At 39.8% G+C, this 17,914-nt stretch overlaps 1 protein-coding gene across 1 annotated transcript in view; it reads left to right on the forward strand.

The window, feature by feature from the left end:
* LOC133538691 (CUB and sushi domain-containing protein 1-like) overlaps positions 1 to 17,914 on the forward strand; it is a 1,135,806-nt gene that overhangs the window by 856,896 nt on the left and 260,996 nt on the right. The window contains exons 23-26 of the mRNA XM_061880405.1: positions 632 to 820; positions 2,229 to 2,398; positions 14,975 to 15,131; positions 16,288 to 16,479. Of these exons, the coding sequence (XP_061736389.1) occupies positions 632 to 820; positions 2,229 to 2,398; positions 14,975 to 15,131; positions 16,288 to 16,479 (708 nt within the window). The remainder of the gene's footprint in view (positions 1 to 631; positions 821 to 2,228; positions 2,399 to 14,974; positions 15,132 to 16,287; positions 16,480 to 17,914) is intronic.

The raw sequence follows: 17,914 nt of genomic DNA on the forward strand, positions 1-17,914 counted from the left end.
AAGCCACCGAAAAAAAGCTTTGTTAAATGTTTGCCATGTTTTTTAACCAATGTTGCTTTAATTTTATAGACATTTGTAAATCAGCCGACCCAATGTGTGCAATAAATGTAATGTTTTTTTGGCAGAACACCTGTAATTTACAGTGAGTGTTTTTCTAGATGATCGATGTATACCCTTTTTTGTGCAGGAGTCCAAAAGTAGAATACTTAGCTGACACAAAAATACATAGTTATGTGGAAAAAATATGACACCTGAATATGGGACGGCGTGGCGCAGTGGAAGAGTGGCCGTGCGCAACCCGAGGGTCGCTAGTTCAATCTCCACCTAGTACCAACCTCGTCACGTCCGTTGTGTCCTGAGCAAGACACTTCACCCTTGCTGCTGATGGGTGCTGGTTAGCGCCTTGCATGGCAGCTCCCTCCCATCAGTGTGTGAATGTGTAAATGTGGAAGTAGTGTCAAAGCGCTTTGAGTACCTTGAAGGTAGAAAAGCGCTATACAAGTACAACCCATTTATCATTTATCATTTATAGGTGGACATACACTGCCCTTAAAGTCATGCAGTATAAAAGTGTGAATATCCATGTCTTCAGACTTTATGTCGAAACCTAATGTCTTCCCAATTTGTACAGAATACGACTTGGAGCCTTGTGAGGATCCGGGGGTACCTGCGTTTAGCAGACGAACGGGATTCAAATTTGAAGTCGGTGACTCGCTAGCCTTCTCTTGTTTCCACGGTTACCGACTTGAGGGAGACAGCAAGATCACTTGCCTCGGTGGGGGCAGGCGAGTTTGGAGCAACACACTGCCCAGATGTATAGGTGAGACAATCTATTATACACACAAACTAGGATAAAGTGCGTTGGAGCGTTAAACAACTGAACTCAAAAAACTTTTTTTGTTGCATTTTATTTAAATAGCAGTTTGGGAGGAGTTTATGCACAGTGTGATAAATTGGTAGTTTGCCGCTTTATTCTCATTGTGACTTTTTATGCTTGATTCTTTGCAAGGATATCTGGTAATGTAAAATCTTCTTGGATGGTTATTGGAGGCATTTATTTTAAAACTTGTAAAGGTCCTTATCCTATTCTCATTGTTTGTTTATGCTGTATGCATTGGTTTGCTTTTATACTGAATATTTTTTTAATCCACCTTATCTTGCCTGCTCTCTACAAACACTCTACGGGGAGATCCTTAGATCATTAACTGCAATATGAGATGTGTTAATACTTTTGTTACTCTCATTTTCCCTATTCTAATTTATTCACACTTTTTTTAAAGGCTTTTGGTCATCTCTCATTCTCTCTCATTCTTCATTAATGGTATTACCATTATTTAACTTAAAAATGTTGTCTTTGTTGAAAGCTACTTTGATATTACAGCCATGGGAAATGTCGCCCCGTGTCTGTTATACTTTAATGATTCTCTTTTAATTTTTACATCCAAGTAGTGGCCATTCCCACAAGTTATATTTTATATACATTTACATACATCACAAAATGAATTCATTGAAAAAGACGCCAGCAAATACTGACATTTTTTTTAATCAGCCCCTTACGTCATCCAGCATCTATAAAATTATAATATGATATTGCTGAATAGACAATGTTTCTGATATTTTTATTTACCAACCGACAGCTATTTCTGCGCAACTGGCAGGTTGCCCGTAGTTTCTACCTAGATGCAAATGCGGCCACTGAACAGTTTCAGTCTTGATTTAGTTCTGATGATCATCATATATTTTGCAACATCCTGAAGTCCGAGCTAAATGGATGCACTCCTTATTTTGCTCACTGAAGAAACATAATCCTCTGCACACCTTCTTAGTAGATCAGCTTTGCGTGCGCTATGAAGTTTGCACATATTTTGGTACACGCAAACCTTTTGTAGATCAGGCCCATACTGTACTGAATTTAGGAGCATGTTCTCATCTAGTGGCCAATATTACTAATGGTATTTTTGTCGATTTAGCCATTTATTTGATTGCTTAAAGATTCTTTTAAATGCATAAATAGGTAAAAAAAAAAAAAAAGAAAACAAATCTGCAATAGAGTTAAAACTTTAAACTTTGATGTGGCAAGAGACGATTGTACTCATGTAGACTTATTTGGCTTTTCACCCTTGTGGTTATGTTTGACTATTGCTTGCCACTTCAGGATCCTTTTTTGTAAAGTACATTTCAGTCAGATGTAGAACTGAGTGTCTTTCCCTTTTATTCTGTCACAATAGCGGAGTGTGGAGCCACCTCTTTGGGACCGGAAGGTGTTCTGGTCTCTCCGAACTTTCCTTCCAACTACGACAATAACCATGAGTGCATCTATCGCATCACCACAGAGAAGGGACAAGGAATTATGCTTAAAGCCGAAAGCTTCTCTCTGCAGGATGGAGACTATCTCAGGGTACTTGTCCACACACACACACACGCACGCACGCACACACACATGCACTCAAGCAAGAACACATGCCTATGGATAAAGTGCATAAACCTGTATTCAGATTCACACACACAGAATACAAATCAGGACCAGACATGTATGATTTACTTTTTACACCAACCCACTTCAACACACAATTACATATTTTGCTATTTGACACCAAAAAGGTCTATACTGGAACAGACAAAGCATCAATTAAAAAGTAGAATCTTACTTAAAAGCTCAAAACTCCACATTTATACACACACAATTTTTTTTGAGCAATTAATAAGTATGTGCATTATTTGCATAGACTAAAAGCAAATGAATGTGAAAGTACGTACAGTACAGATGGGTACATTTGAACCAATAACAACTGGTGCCTGGGAAAACTCAGTAATACCAATGTTCAGTACTTTTGTGTGTTAATGGGTTAATGAATGTTAAATGTGTTTAATAATAAAACCAGTTGATTATTTGACATTTAACAGTGTTCTGATGATGATAACTTTGCTGCACAGTTGTTGCTGCTTGATTTATTACACTACTGAGTCTCATTTGCAAGTATTATATAGTAGATGTTGCATGCAGTTGTTTTTCAAGACGTTAAATGACAGTAATGTACAGTATGAACTACGTATGTAGTTGCCCAGCTAGAAAGTAGTCCTTGCCATTAAGCTGGGTGTGCCAGTCTAGTTTTTGTTGAACCCACAAAGTGTTTACAGTGTAAGTATTGTACCTAATACATACCAGATGTTTGATTGTAATATAATATTTATTCCACAATTTGGAGGTTTAAAAATCGCCATGTAAAATCACTAAGGCTAATCAGTAACATGTAAATGTCACAGCTTATGTAAATTAGCAACAAGCTAGCACATTTTGAAAAGCTGAACCTCATTGTACGTTTGAGTGCCTTCTATCAGGCAGATTTGCTTTATTTGCAAGGAAAACTGCAATGTTACCTTGAGGTGGTCCAGCTGCGTCTGCTATGAGTGCTTGTTTGAGCTAAGTGTTTAAGCCGGTGTTGAGTCTCTGCAATCAGAAGTGACGTCATATGCAAGAAAATGTAGCAAAATAAGGCACCTTTTAATTTTATTTACTGACAGAATTCAATCGGTACCTAAAAAAATACCAAATTCGGTATCCAACCCTTCATGTAGTTTTGCATTCTGAGAGTTGTAGCTGTCTTATTAGGAAACATACGAACACCCTGGTGCAAGTAACACACATTACACATAGTAATACAAAAAGTGGTGGTGGTTTTAGACGGGAAGTGAACTGAATTGCTACATTGATATAGCGCTTTTTCTCTAGTGACTCAAAGCGCTTAACATAGTGAAAACCATTATCTTTATCCGCCACATTTAAACCAGTGTGGGTGGCACTGGAAGTAGGTGGGTAAAAAGTCTTGCCCAAGGACACAACGGTTGTGAGTAGAATGGCAGAAGAAGGAATCAAACCTGAAACCCTCAAGTTTCTGGCACGGCCACTCTACCAACTGAACCACGCCGCCCTATGTGGACCACATACGCAATTGCGTATGTGGTCTTTAGGGGCGCTACAAGAGTGAAAGAAAGGAATTTTCATATTTATTTGTGTTCAATAGTGCCCCCTCGGTTTGTTGGGAGAGTATCATCACAAAACAACATATCTGTCAATGTAAACAAGGAAAGGATGACATGTCTGTGATACAAACACATTTGAATTAGAATTAGCACGATTGCAACATCGCAAAATCATGTAAGCAGTGGAGGCTTCTGGCATACAGCGGCAGGGCAACATTGACCCTAGAACATGGAGAAAAAAAGTCTGCGAATCTGAAAAAAATTGCATCTTAAATTTGTTGAGAAAAATAAGGGAAAACTGCCGAAAAAGAGAAACATTTCCATCGGCACTAAGCCCGAAATACAATTTAAAAAAATCAAGACGACATTTCTTGCAATTGGTTGCAATTAGATTTATTTTCCTCTACCGACCTCTTTTGGCTGTCTTTTTGACACTTACTTGTTACATGTAATGTACTACATATTCTTTGAAGTTTTACATCCCTCCCTCTTCTACTGCTTATTCCCTTTGGAGTTGCGGGGGGCGCTGGAGCCTATCTCAGCGACAATCGGGCGGAAGGCGAGGTACACCCTGGACAAGTCGCCATCTCATCACAGGGCCAACACAGATAGACAGACAACATTCACACTCACATTAACACACTAGGGACCATTTAGTGTTGCCAATTTTACATTACATTGAAAATGTAATGTAAAACTATATAACAAGCTTACAAAGAACTGTTTCAACAGATGAGTCCCATTCGGCAACTCTATCCTGTAGCCACTGCAGAATTACATCAAATTATCTCAAGCCATCTGATGTCTGATGTCCCCATTGTGTTGTGTGCGTTAAGAGCAGCGATAATGGTTATTTTACAGTTGTGACTTTTGACACAGACGCTATCTAAAATTGTTTGTGTTCCCGATGCCTCCTAGCAGTAAATATCAGGCCTGAGGGCAGGGTTAAGCCAGTATGTGTTCAGATTGTATTATCGCATTACAGTAGGAATGTTGATTGAGCCCGTGAGTGATTGTATTGTATTAGCAGGGCTCTATCTGACTTTCCAAAATGCTTAATTTGATTAAAAAAAACATACAAAATGGTGGAAATGATTCCAATGACATAAGCATTAATAAAGAATGAATCCTGTTATTTTAAGGGGACATCATTGTGGCCACCAATCAACTCCGATGAACATTTTGGTATGTCATAGAAGGCAGCTCGTTTTTTTTGTCGTATATGTGCGATTAACTGAGTTTTGAATAGTGTAAGTATAAGGGTATGTGTAAAAACGCCAACTGGTGTGTTCGCTGGCAAATTTTTCTTCAAAGTAAACCCAGATTTTACTTTAAATCAAACTTTGCAAATTTTAAGTAAATAATTGATGTGCATTCAACTAAAAAAAATTAAGAAATGTTCTCGTATGACATTCCAAAGATAAAATTGTATTTGCATCCAAATATTAGTCTCTTTAAGCTAATCTGCATTGTGTAAGAGAGTAGCATATTGTGATTAATTAAGATTAGGGCTGTCAAAAATCAACATATTTAATCATGATTATTCACATTTTATTCATAGTTAACTCAAAATTAATCGCAATTAATCACAGATAGATATACTTTTTCACCATTAATAAGTGTACCCTAGACAGATCATTTTAAACACCACAAAGGGACAATTAATTTGCTTTAATGAAATGTGTTTTAAACATTAATTTTTTTAAACAACTCAACACAAGAAGGCCAAACACGATTAAATAACAATAGAACAAAAAAAAAAAAGCTGCTGTTTGTTGGTGTCTTGCCAAATTTTGTAGAAATACAGAATTTGTATTCCTGCTGTAGGAGCACTTGCATTCAGAGGAAGAGCTACACTTCAATGTTTTGATACCAGTTTCACACATTGATAACACAAAATGTGGTTTGTTATCAATCAATCAATCAATCAATCAATGTTTATTTATATAGCCCCAAATCACAAATGTCTCAAAGGACTGCACAAATCATTACGACTACAACATCCTCGGAAGAACCCACAATATAATCATGCTTTGATTGTCAAAGATGTTTGGTAAAATCCATCTATTCTTTTTCTACCACTTGTCCCTTAGGGTGGGGGGCTGGAGGCTATCCCAGCAAAAATCTGTGATATTTCTGTGCCTGAATAAATGTGTCTGATATTCTGTACATTACGTATTGTACAAGTTAATGGTATTAATATTAGTGCATGACATTGTTTTAACATTCTCTATTAATTAATAAAATGTAATATTTAGCCTACACATCATTCTGTAATTGAAGACTCTACCACAACATGTTATAAAAAAAATTACATAATATTTCAGCCAGTTAGAAAAATACCCCTCCCCATTTTCCTCAACTATTTGTCATGATCCGTAGTCTGGATCATGTTTAGTTTAGTTATTTTCTGTTAGTTTGGACTCCCTTTGTTGTTTGTGTACCTTTTTGTGAGTCAGTTTGGTCACCATGGCAACATATTAATTTCACCTGCTGAGGGTTCCAGACGCACACCTGTTTTTGTTAATTACTTCCTTATTTAAGCCTGCCTTGTCCCGTCAGTCGGTCTTGGTCCCTTGTTTGCGGTATGCAACTGTTTCGTTGGTAATTCTAGATTTCTTGTTACCTGATCCTGTGCTAGTGTTAGCATTAGCTTCTGTGCTTTCGCCACGCGTTTCTTTTCGTCTGTTTTTGTACCAGTGTTTTGTTATTAAATCATTCTTACCTTTTAGTTGTTGTCCGGAGTGTCTATGTTTGCGTTGGAGGAACGATCCCGCATTAAAATGCGACCCCCACGTGACAGAAGGGACCAAGCTTACAGTTCCTTCGCCATAGACTCTGAAGATGTGGAGCAAGGTACGTGGAGAGCAATGGAAGCGGAGACTCTACGCCACTCGCCCTTGGAGCTCCAGGACCTGATGTGGGGTCCTAATGGCAAGTTGATTCCGATCACCTCCGTATGGCCCGAGGACATCGATCCACCACAGTACCGGACGCGTCAGCGAAGACGGAAGCCGTCCAAAAGGGCTCCACTTCGCTACCGGGACGCGCCGCTCCCTCAGACTCCTCCGGACAGCAAGACGCCACACGCAGCAAAGTTTTCCTCGCCGCCGATGTTTGGTAATCCAGTCACTCATTTTGCCAAACAATTTTCTGATTGGGCTGCTAACAAAATGAACTCCGGCTACGACTTCTCTCCATCCACTCTTCATGACGTCACTCCGCCCACTTCTGATGACGTCACTGAATCGGCGCGCGGCGATGACATCATTCCGCCGGCGTCATCTAAGGAAGTCACGGACCATAATGTTCTTGTTGTGCCTTCTGTCTCCAGGTGTAAGTCACCTACAAAAGACTATAATTCAAAGATAAAACACTACCAGGACATTTTTTTGAAATTTAGATTTCCTCAGTCTTCTTTTGATTGCCAAGCTCCGCCCCCCATGGCTCTAGTCCCGCCCACGACACGGACGTTTTGTTCTTGTCCTTCCACACAATCTCAGGTGGGAGAGGGAGATGCACTTGCTGAACACTTTTTAGGGGACGAAAATGAACTGGCTAAACATTTTTTAGGGGAGGATTCTACCCACCTCCTAACCTCCCTCCACCCACCCCGAAAGACGGTTCCAGACCGCAAGAAGTGCGTCTGGTATCCGCCCTTTGGGGGGGGGGGGGCACAACTGCGCCCAGCCAAGCCGCAACCTCCTCCTAGGCCGCCTCCACCAGCTCCACGACCAGTACCAGCACCAGCTCCACGACCAGTACCAGCACCAGCTCCACGACCAGTACCAGCACCACGCCAAGTACCAGTACCAGCACCAGCACCACGCCAAGTACCAGCACCAGCACCACGCCAAGTACCAGCACCAGCTCCACGCCAAGTACCAGCACCAGCTCCACGCCAAGTACCAGCACCAGCTCCACGACAAGTACCAGCACCAGCTCCACGCCGCCAAGCACCGCCATGCCAAGAACCAAGCCAAGTCTCATCTTCTGCTGCGTCCACGCCTGACACGTCTTCTGCTGCGTCCACGCCTGACACGTCTTCTGCTGCGTCCACGCCTGACACGTCTTCTGCTGCCACGCCTGTTACGACGGGGCCGACGTGCCAACTTCCACGTCGACCATGGATGTGGCCGCCCCCTGGTCGTCCGCCACGCCAAGTGCATCCACCTCCCTGTCGGCCACGGATGTGGCCGCTCCCTGGTCGCCCGCCTCGCCGGCTGCAGCGGCGTTCCACTCGCCGCCGCCACTTGACTTTGCCTCGGTGGATTCGGGGACACTTGGCCTGGCGACCCACCGCCAATTCCTCCCTCTGCCCTCCCGTGACTCTTGACCCTGCTTGTTTTTGTTTACGGACATCTGGTAGCTGTCCTTGAGGAGGGGGTACTGTCATGATCCGTAGTCTGGATCATGTTTGGTTTAGTTATTTTCTGTTAGTTTGGACTCCCTTTGTTGTTTGTGTACCTTTTTGTGAGTCTGTTTGGTCACAATGGCAACATATTAATTTCACCTGCTGAGGGTTCCAGACGCACACCTGTTTTTGTTAATTACTTCCTTATTTAAGCCTGCCTTGTCCCGTCAGTCGGTCTTGGTCCCTTGTTTGCGGTATGCAACTGTTTCGTTGGTAATTCTAGATTTCTTGTTACCTGATCCTGTGCTAGTGTTAGCATTAGCTTCTGTGCTTTCGCCACGCGTTTCTTTTCGTCTGTTTTTGTACCAGTGTTTTGTTATTAAATCATTCTTACCTTTTAGTTGTTGTCCGGAGTGTCTATGTTTGCGTTGGAGGAACGATCCCGCATTAAAATGCGACCCCCACGTGACACTATTTAGTTATTTGCAATTATCATAGAATAACATTACAAAACATTTCTGACAAAGCATGATCTTAATCTAAGAAAAGTTTATTTTGTCAATGTAGTTGGACCGGATTTAAAGCGTAACAATTTTATTTTAAAGACAAAAAAGTGTGTGATAGGTTTGAGAAATGTCTTAAAATGTTTTAATGACGGATCAACTGTTTGCAATAGAAAAAAGTCTCCTTTGGACTTTCTCCCGACCGTATTTAATTTTTGTTGAGCTTTTTATGCCATCTGAACACGGAAGTGAAACACCATCCAAGGACGTACGCAGCAGGCATTTACTGCAGTGATGTCATCTCTTCTTACGCCGAAAAATAATCCTTTCTTGTCGGAAGAACAACTTGCTATGGCTTTAGACCTGATATTTTCCATAAGGTAGCCTTTCCTTTGTCCATTTCTACTTTCTTGTGGCTCAGCTTGTGCAGCCAAGTTACCCCCCGCTATGACACGGCCCCAGGGTAAAAAAGGACGCGTGTGGGTTATTGGCCCTTATTATAATACATCTAAAAACAATTGTGTGATTATTGGACGTTAAATCCTACTGAATAGCTCTTAATATTCTTCCCTGTATGCGACTTCAAATTACCGGTATTGAAATCAGCCTCCTCCATTTTGAAAATTATGACAGGGGAAGTGTCACTCGTGACGTCACGAGTTTGACCCGGCGGTAATACTAAGCATGCGCTAATTATTTTGCGAAGCGAGTTTGACCCGGCAGTAATTCAAGGCAGGCGCATACTATATGCCCTGCTGCAATTCAAGGAAATCCGGTATATGTAAATGTGTGTGTGTGTGTATATATATATATATATATATATATATATATATATATATATATATATATATATATATATATATATATATATATATACACACGTGAATGTATCAAAACACTGCAGAATACTGTAAACCAAAATTTAGGTTATTTGATTGACAAAGCCTTCGACTTTGAGGATTCCTCTATATCTGATTGATCTAGAGCAGGGGCTGCAACCTCTTTTTCTCAAAATTTTTTCCACCTATCCCACTGGAAATAAAATAATATTGGGCCAAAAAACTAAGTTTTCAAATTGTTCATCTTTTTCATTTTTAATTTTAAAGGAAAAGCAATTCCTTCTTGTTAAATAAAACCATTGTATTCTTTTCTCTTTTATTTTTTGGCAAGTATTCATGATTAACTTAGCTAAGGTTTTGCACACTGGAGAGGCTGGATTGAACACACGGGCTTCCAGTCTCTTTTAGTCACCTTTATTGCGCCTCAGGGCTCAGCCTGTGCGCTTTCCCAGCCTCACAGACAGCCAGAAATGATAGAACTCTCTTTGAAAATGCTCACTTTTCTCACTCCAGGGTTAAAAATAATCCTGAAGAAGCCGCAACAAGGAGGTAGAATAACCACATGCGGCTCCAGAGCCACGGGTTGCAGACCCCTGATTGGGAGCCTAGTATTTAACAACAAATCAGTAAGAGGCAGCATATTTTCCAAAAGTTGGAGTATCTCATAAAAATATGTTTATTTGAAAGCAAACATATAACAAGCAAATATTGGAAATGTTAACTGGGAAGATTAGATAAAAATCCATTGCGCAAATGGCTATAATATGCCAGATTTGAAGTGAGTTGGAAAATCAAAGCTCTTCCAAGTGAGATTTGAATAGAGCAACAAGTGAGATGGAGGGATTTGCTGGATATCTATGCAAATGCCAGATGGCAAATCTCTCAATTTGTTTTTTTAAATACTTATGACTAAAATATAAAAAAAAGTTTCCTTTGTAGGTTGTCTTGGCTTTAGAAATGGGAAGTGAACACCTCCAGAAGAAGCTGGAGGTGAATAATTCCAACAAAAGCCATCTGTTTGACAGTTCCATTAAGTTTAAGGCCAAAAGTGAGCAGATCATTACAGTTCTACAAACTTTTTGCATTTAAAACATGCTAATAATGTGCTTGAACCAAATTTGATCCAATAACCCGACCATGGGGTTAAAAAAAGATGATTTTTGTTATATAGGAAATGTGCTGGTTGGAGGGTTAGGAGAGTCGGCCAGACAGTGGGAACAGGGTGACAGATGGTGACATGTTGATTTATGAGCTGCAGGGCTTTTCATTAACCATACTGAGTTTTACACAAGCGCACAGCGTCAGAGAGGGAGGGAAAATTAGGGGATAGTGATGTTGGAAGTGGGGAACAAGGAGGGGAAAACATGTTGGACTTTTTTTATTTTTTTTATTACGTTGATTGTTTTCTCGCCTTTGTTTCACATATTCGACTTTTCTACTATGCCGTGTGCTTTGGGTGGAGTATCTTCTTTCACCTCATGTCATAATGGCCAATCTGACAAAAATCTACAGAAAGATACCCAAGCAGAAATTTGAATTGGATTTTGGTAAAGGACATTTTATTTTCTATATTTTTATTTTATTTTATTTCCTGCGATGAGGTGGCGACTTGTCTAGGGTGTGCCTTCCGCCCAATTGTAGCTTAGATAGGCACCAGCCCCCCCTTACTAATATCTGTGTAATCATCTGACGGATGGCAAATGACTAAATGTTATTTTAGTGGTGTCTAAACATCAGCCCGCTGGCCGAGTTCGGCCTGCTGGCGTCTTCAGTTTAGCCCGCGAGACGCCATGAGCTGGAGAAGCAATCCTGGCCATGAGTGTTTCCAAATTAATTTCACTCATCTGTCGCCATGTTGCAATCAATGAGAGTAAAACAGGTCAATGTCTTTGCATTGTGAAGTGAATAAAGCATAGCATGTACTTCCATGACCCAATCCAAACAACTTTTCCTAACTTGTGGCGCAAAAAAAAAAAAAGAAAGCGGCACGAAAAGTCACGGTCACACATAAAACAAACTGCTCGCTGAATGTTGCGGATATTATATAAAAAAAAAAAAGTCAAAATACCATAACAAATTCTAAACTCAGTGGCCTAGCGGTTAAAGAGTCCACCCTGAGATCGGTAGGTCGTGAGTTAAAACCCCGGCCGAGTCATACCAAAGACTATAAAAATGGGACCCATTACCTCCCTGCTTGGCACTCAGCATTAAGGGTTGGAATTGGGGGTTAAATCACCAAAATTGATTCCCGGGCGCGGCACCGCTGCTGCCCACTGCTCCCCTCACCTCCCAGGGGGTGATCAAGAGCGATGGGTCAAATGCAGAGAATCATTTTGCCACTTCTAGTGTGTGTGTGACAATCATTGGTATGTTAACTTTAACTTTTTAACTTAAACTACACCCATTTAAATCTATTACAATGCATGATGTGACAAATGCAAACATTCTCTCCACACTTATCCATGTTTGGCGCATTTTAGCTGCTGGTTTTTCTGATTGATTACAAAAAAATAGGGAGGTTGTCAAAGGAGTAAACAATGTGGGAGTCAAACTTTCACATACTCTTAATATTCAATTATATTATTTGTTATTTTATTTCCATTATAATAATACAATATGTACACCCGTGGACGTACGGTGAACTAAACACCAGGTGAGGCATACATACTTTTTTTTCCTTCTTCTTTTTTTTTTTTAACTTACAAACTGTAAATTCATATGTGCAGCTGTATTCATTGTTGATTTAGGTTGCACATTAGAGTTACAGGGGGAAAAAAAAGAGTTATTCGCTTTCATAAAAATGTTATCATAATGATATTATGATATGATAAATGAGTCCAAAAACTATTTGATAAAGTTGTTAATAAATACATTTTGTTCCCATTTGCTTTTAACAAAATAAATCAAGTATTTTGAGTGTATTTTACCTTTCTGTATTTATATCTGAAGCAGCAATAGCTATCCTCCATGAAAACGTAATTTGTATGATCGCATTAATTTTGTCTTAAAGTCCAGTTTATAGAAGTATTTAGTCTTGGATACAGTATAAAATCCTCCATATTGGCAGAAACATTTATTTAATTCAATTTCATTCTAAGAAATTAAACAATATTTTTGCATCCGAGAAAAAACACCCACAAACGCTGGCTTATTCTAATAAAAATGCCATGTTTGTAATAAATACAGTTAAAAAAAAGAAAAGAAAAAAATGCTTGCTTCTGCTGGGGAGATCTGTGTCTGCTAGCTTGAGCGCCCCCACTTCTACCATGGTGGCGAGTCAGAGTATTGCTGAGGCATTGAACTGCAAGTTAACAATATATCTCCCCCTACCTTGAGGCAGAGGTACTCGCTGCCTCAAGACCTGCCTTTTCCACGTGGCAACAAGCATGCGCCCCCTCGCACGCATGCCCAATACACACTGTGTGAAGCCGTGGAGGCACCGCCTGTGTCTGCCTGACTTGTCATTTGCTGCATTGTTTTGATCAGGAAACATGGAATTGCCATGATTTTGACCATACAAATTATCAAAATATACAGGAACCACACCAAAATCACATAGAAGGCATAAACCAAAAGAGAAATATTAAAACTTATTTAATTTTATTACCTCGTTTTGGAACATCTCATGGTTAAACCACCTGGTAGCAGCACGTCATTGATGTACACGTAGGCTATATATATTGTTACTTAACAATCAGTTGAAAACGTTAAGCCCAGTGCAGCCCCCAAGTCAAAAGGTTTGGCATCCGCTGCACTAATAGAAAGAAGATGTTTTACTTGGTGGCAGCCTTGTTTTTAACCCATCTCGTTGTAATCTTATGGACCTAAGCTATTTAGTCCTCTTTCATGGCGATTGGGCTAAACACCCTAAACTTACAGTGGGTGCCTTGTAAAGCACATTGAGCTGTTGGTGACATTTTTATCCCAACCCAACTTTTGTCGTGAAACTTTGGAATTGGTATGGTGTATTTGTCACCAAAAAAAAATAGCACAGGTCACACAGTAGGGCTGCATGTTTTGACAAATGTTGACTATTGCGTACAGTGTTTCAGTAGTAGATGAATCATGACTGTGTACAGTCATGATTCATCTACTTAAGTAGGGGTGCTGTAATGAAAGTATTTACATACGATTGTAATTTTTATTTAATAATATTCTAGATAAAAAAAAAACGTTTGATCAAGGCTTTTTTTTGAGTCAAGAGCTTTATTATTAGTTAAACACAAATGTTCTTTGTCACCTGTAACACAAAGCTAAGGTGTCTATGAATTGTTTTGATAGCTTTGCATTTATTGGATTGTATTTATCTTAACCCTAACTGTTAGTGGGAATAGTTTATTTTGTATTGATCAAAAACATACATATACTGCATGTTCAGTCCTTACATTCTTCGGGTTCAGTATTGACTTTGCAATGGTATTGTTTTTGCTACATGAAGGTAATACCTTGTTTTGCCTTCATCCCATAATGGACAAGGTTGTGATCATCTAATGGATTCCACATATTGTAGTTTAATACAATAATGCGTTAATCCCTGTGTAGTGAAAATGTAAATGTAGTGTGATGGGGGCAATTTGTGGTAATCAGAAAAGTGGTAGGGACAAAATATGGTAGCTGTCATCACTAATCCGTCAGGATGTCCCACGACGCCAGATAGTATTATGGAGAATTGGTGCTGCAGAGTGGGGATACTTCCCTTTAAACGGCAGTCAAATGCCTACTTGTGTCTCGTACAAATGTCACTGCTTTGCCATCCAAATGTTTTGCCTATAAGAAGACAAACAGTAGAGACTAAAAAATATAATGTCAAGCTGTCCTATTAGAACAAAAACACAACACAAATGATAGTATGGGCTTAATTGGACACAGAAATAATCCTCTGAGATTGCATTATTGGGAACATTGACAAACATTTACTTCGAGACGAGTACAAATGACAAAGTAGTTGGTTCTGCATGCACAAGTTAAATACACAACATAGCCGACCAGTGGCTGTCACTATTGATGTGTAGTGCTATGTCTGCAGCCTGGCCATATATGTTATGATCTATATATGTCATGGCCAATGTTACATGTATGTTTGCGTAAACAACCTACTCCAGTCACATTGAAATTCATAATATTAACACATATGAATGAATGGCAAATAGATGGTATTTCTTGTTTATGGTCCTTTATGGTTGTTTATGGTTGCTTGTATCAAATGCATTTCAAAAACATGGATCACAGGTGGACACATTCTGAGCTCATTTTAAAGTCATTAACCATGATGATCATCATGTGTTTTTGACTGACAGGTGTACGATGGAGAGAACAGTTCATCTCGTCTCCTTGGCAACTTCACTCGTGAAGTGATGATGGGTCACGTCATCAATAGTACCTCCAATCACTTGTGGCTGGAGTTCAACAGCAACGCCTCTGGAACCACTCAGGGCTTTCACCTCACTTACACAAGTGAGTTAAAAAAAATGTAGATTTTTGAAACATACATAACAATGTTTGTTATGTTTTTTCTCAGAAACATACCCTTTTTCCTCTGGCAAACAACAACAACAATTTAAGATTAGTTACTGGGAAATCGGGTTTAATGCTGTGGTCAAGTGATGCCTTTGACTGTTACAGCAAAAAAAAATAAAAATAAAATGTGTCGTGCACTACAAAACTCTTGAGAATAGTTTTCACAGTCAGCAATATACCAATGTATTTCACTTCTGGCAGGGGGAGAAACTAGCTTTCAGATTTACTGTATAAGCAATTTTTGTAGAGGGTTAGGACCAAATTGCAAGAGCAGCTCTGTAAACTAGCAAAAATCGGATGTCAATTCTGAAAGCACAACCACATGTCGGGTACAATGACTTTTGCCTCCAGGAATTATTGGAATAACATCATAAACTTTTTATTCCGCATATGATCACATCCCTCCATTGTTAGGGTTTAAAAAAGTTTAATCCTGTCCACTCAGGGAATTTAATGCTCAAATAAATACATAATTAGAACTTTACAGGTACAAAAGTACAACAAACCGCTTTTATACCATCAAATCAAAATTGTAGTGGTCCTTTGCCACGTTGTGCTTTGAAGTTTGCGGTATAATCTGTCACAGTTTTTTGAATATGTTCCATGTATTTCAGGAGTAAATTGAACTTTTTCAAGCATTAAATGAAATACTACAGTAGTATTACCCACTCGAGCAGACATGGCTTCTAAAGTGGGTACATTTTTTATTCTTTGTCTTCGAATATGTCTGCAAAAGTTACTATGTGGATGTTATTTTTAGTTTACGTGAACAGATGTTAAAATTGTGTTTACAAGGTCATGAACACTTTTTTATGCTCTATGACAATATTCAATTTATAGTAAATATTTCAAAATAACCAGCCATAAACGAGGGAAAACTTTACCTACTTTAAAATAGATAAATCTACTTCAGTAATTATAATTTTATATACCTTAGAATGGATTGTAACAAATTATACAAAATCATTTATTTTACACCTCTATTTATTTGTTTTCCACGTATTCATTGAAAATTATATTACTAACTAATATTACTAAACTTATTAGGTCTGTTACAAAAAAAGACATCTAAACTACTTGTGTTTTCTTTTAGGTTCTGACCTGGTACGGTGTGAGGAACCAGGGGTCCCTAGTTATGGTTACAAAATCCAGGACGACGGCCATTATGCCAACACCTTTGTCCTTTACTCCTGCAACCCTGGCTACAGTCTCCATGGCAGCAGTACACTGACCTGTCTTAGTGGGGACAGACGTGTCTGGGACAAACCACTTCCATCCTGTATTGGTTAGTATGCCAATAAAACTTTATATTTAAGCAACATTTCCTTTGTACAGTTTGGACAGAAATTTAGGCGGTTGTGATATCAGTCCAATCGGCTTACAGGAAAATTATGCCCACCTGCAGTGTTGGGCTTGACCCCAGCATGCAAATGCAGGTAAAACAGAAAAAAGTGGTGCAACAAGGAAGTGCACAAAAAGACAAATACACCCAGACAGATACAGTACAAGCAGTACAAGCGCAGCTATACTGCGTGGCGGTTCTACACACACAGCAAAAACAAAAATCCAGGCCTGTTCAAAGGACGGGGCTAATATCTGATTGCCAACTTAGGAACAGTTGTGTTCTGATTGCCAATCAGTGACAGCTGGTGAAAAAAAATAGTGCTCCGTCTGAAGACTAAGTTGCAATAGATGACAGACAAATCTGCCACGACAAGTCATGACATCTGTCAATGTTTTCCTAAGACATACACAGATAACGAAAAGTCAACCTTGCTGTGGTCAAATGTTTTTTTCTTTCAGCAGGTTTCATGCCCCAGGGTGCCATGAACCAAATGAGAGATTGGTACCGGAAGGCACCGAAGCACCAACTGTCACCACGGATTAGCATTTTCCTTTTTATCAAGTGGCTGCAGGGCTTGTGCTTTTATCCGGAATGCAAAGACCAAATATTTATTGACCCGTGTGTTACTCATCTAATATCGCTTTCCAGATGAAGCTCTGACCACACATGATCTCTACATTTCCTATGCTGGGGAAGGCAGGCTCTTTAATCGCTTCCAGTTTATCAGATGTAACATACTCCTATGTGTTCTAGCTCTGACTCAGACCCCCCCCTGAATCTTAGAGTAAAGCCTGGGTCTTAGTGTCTACCTTCATCACAAGAGCGCTTGGGACTCTAAAGCCTTGAATTCCCCCCTCGCCAAGTACAGGTTGCTCAGTCCCACTTGTTGGTGAAGTGAAGAGACACACTTCACACACTTTACCCATCATTCCGAGCCAGATGTTTGGGCCCGAAGCGACACAAGCACTGGAACACAGCGCGGAAGTAACCGAGTCGGACAACACCGTGCCCACAAGCTTTCACTAAACCAAGACACACATCACATGTTTGATCCCTTGACACTGCAGACATCCCTGTGTACAACATGGCCTCTTGTACAGCGTGCTCCCAGGGTCCTGTCATCACATTCGCAACTTTGCTTTTACCCATCAAACCGGTGGATTGGGACATGGTGGCACGGATACTGAGCTCCAACACGTCATACCATATTTGATCTAAGACATCATTCACATGGGATCCTCTTGCTTTGTTTAGTCAAGAAGGTCATGGCTTGATTTGTTTTGAACATGCTAAACAAAATGACATCAAGGAACCTCATGTTTAAAATTGCACAATTCAACCTGTCTGAAAAGAATAGGTAGAAGCAGGGTTTATT

Source organism: Nerophis ophidion, linkage group LG02, assembly GCF_033978795.1.
Source record: "Nerophis ophidion isolate RoL-2023_Sa linkage group LG02, RoL_Noph_v1.0, whole genome shotgun sequence".
Lineage (NCBI taxonomy): Eukaryota > Metazoa > Chordata > Actinopteri > Syngnathiformes > Syngnathidae > Nerophis > Nerophis ophidion.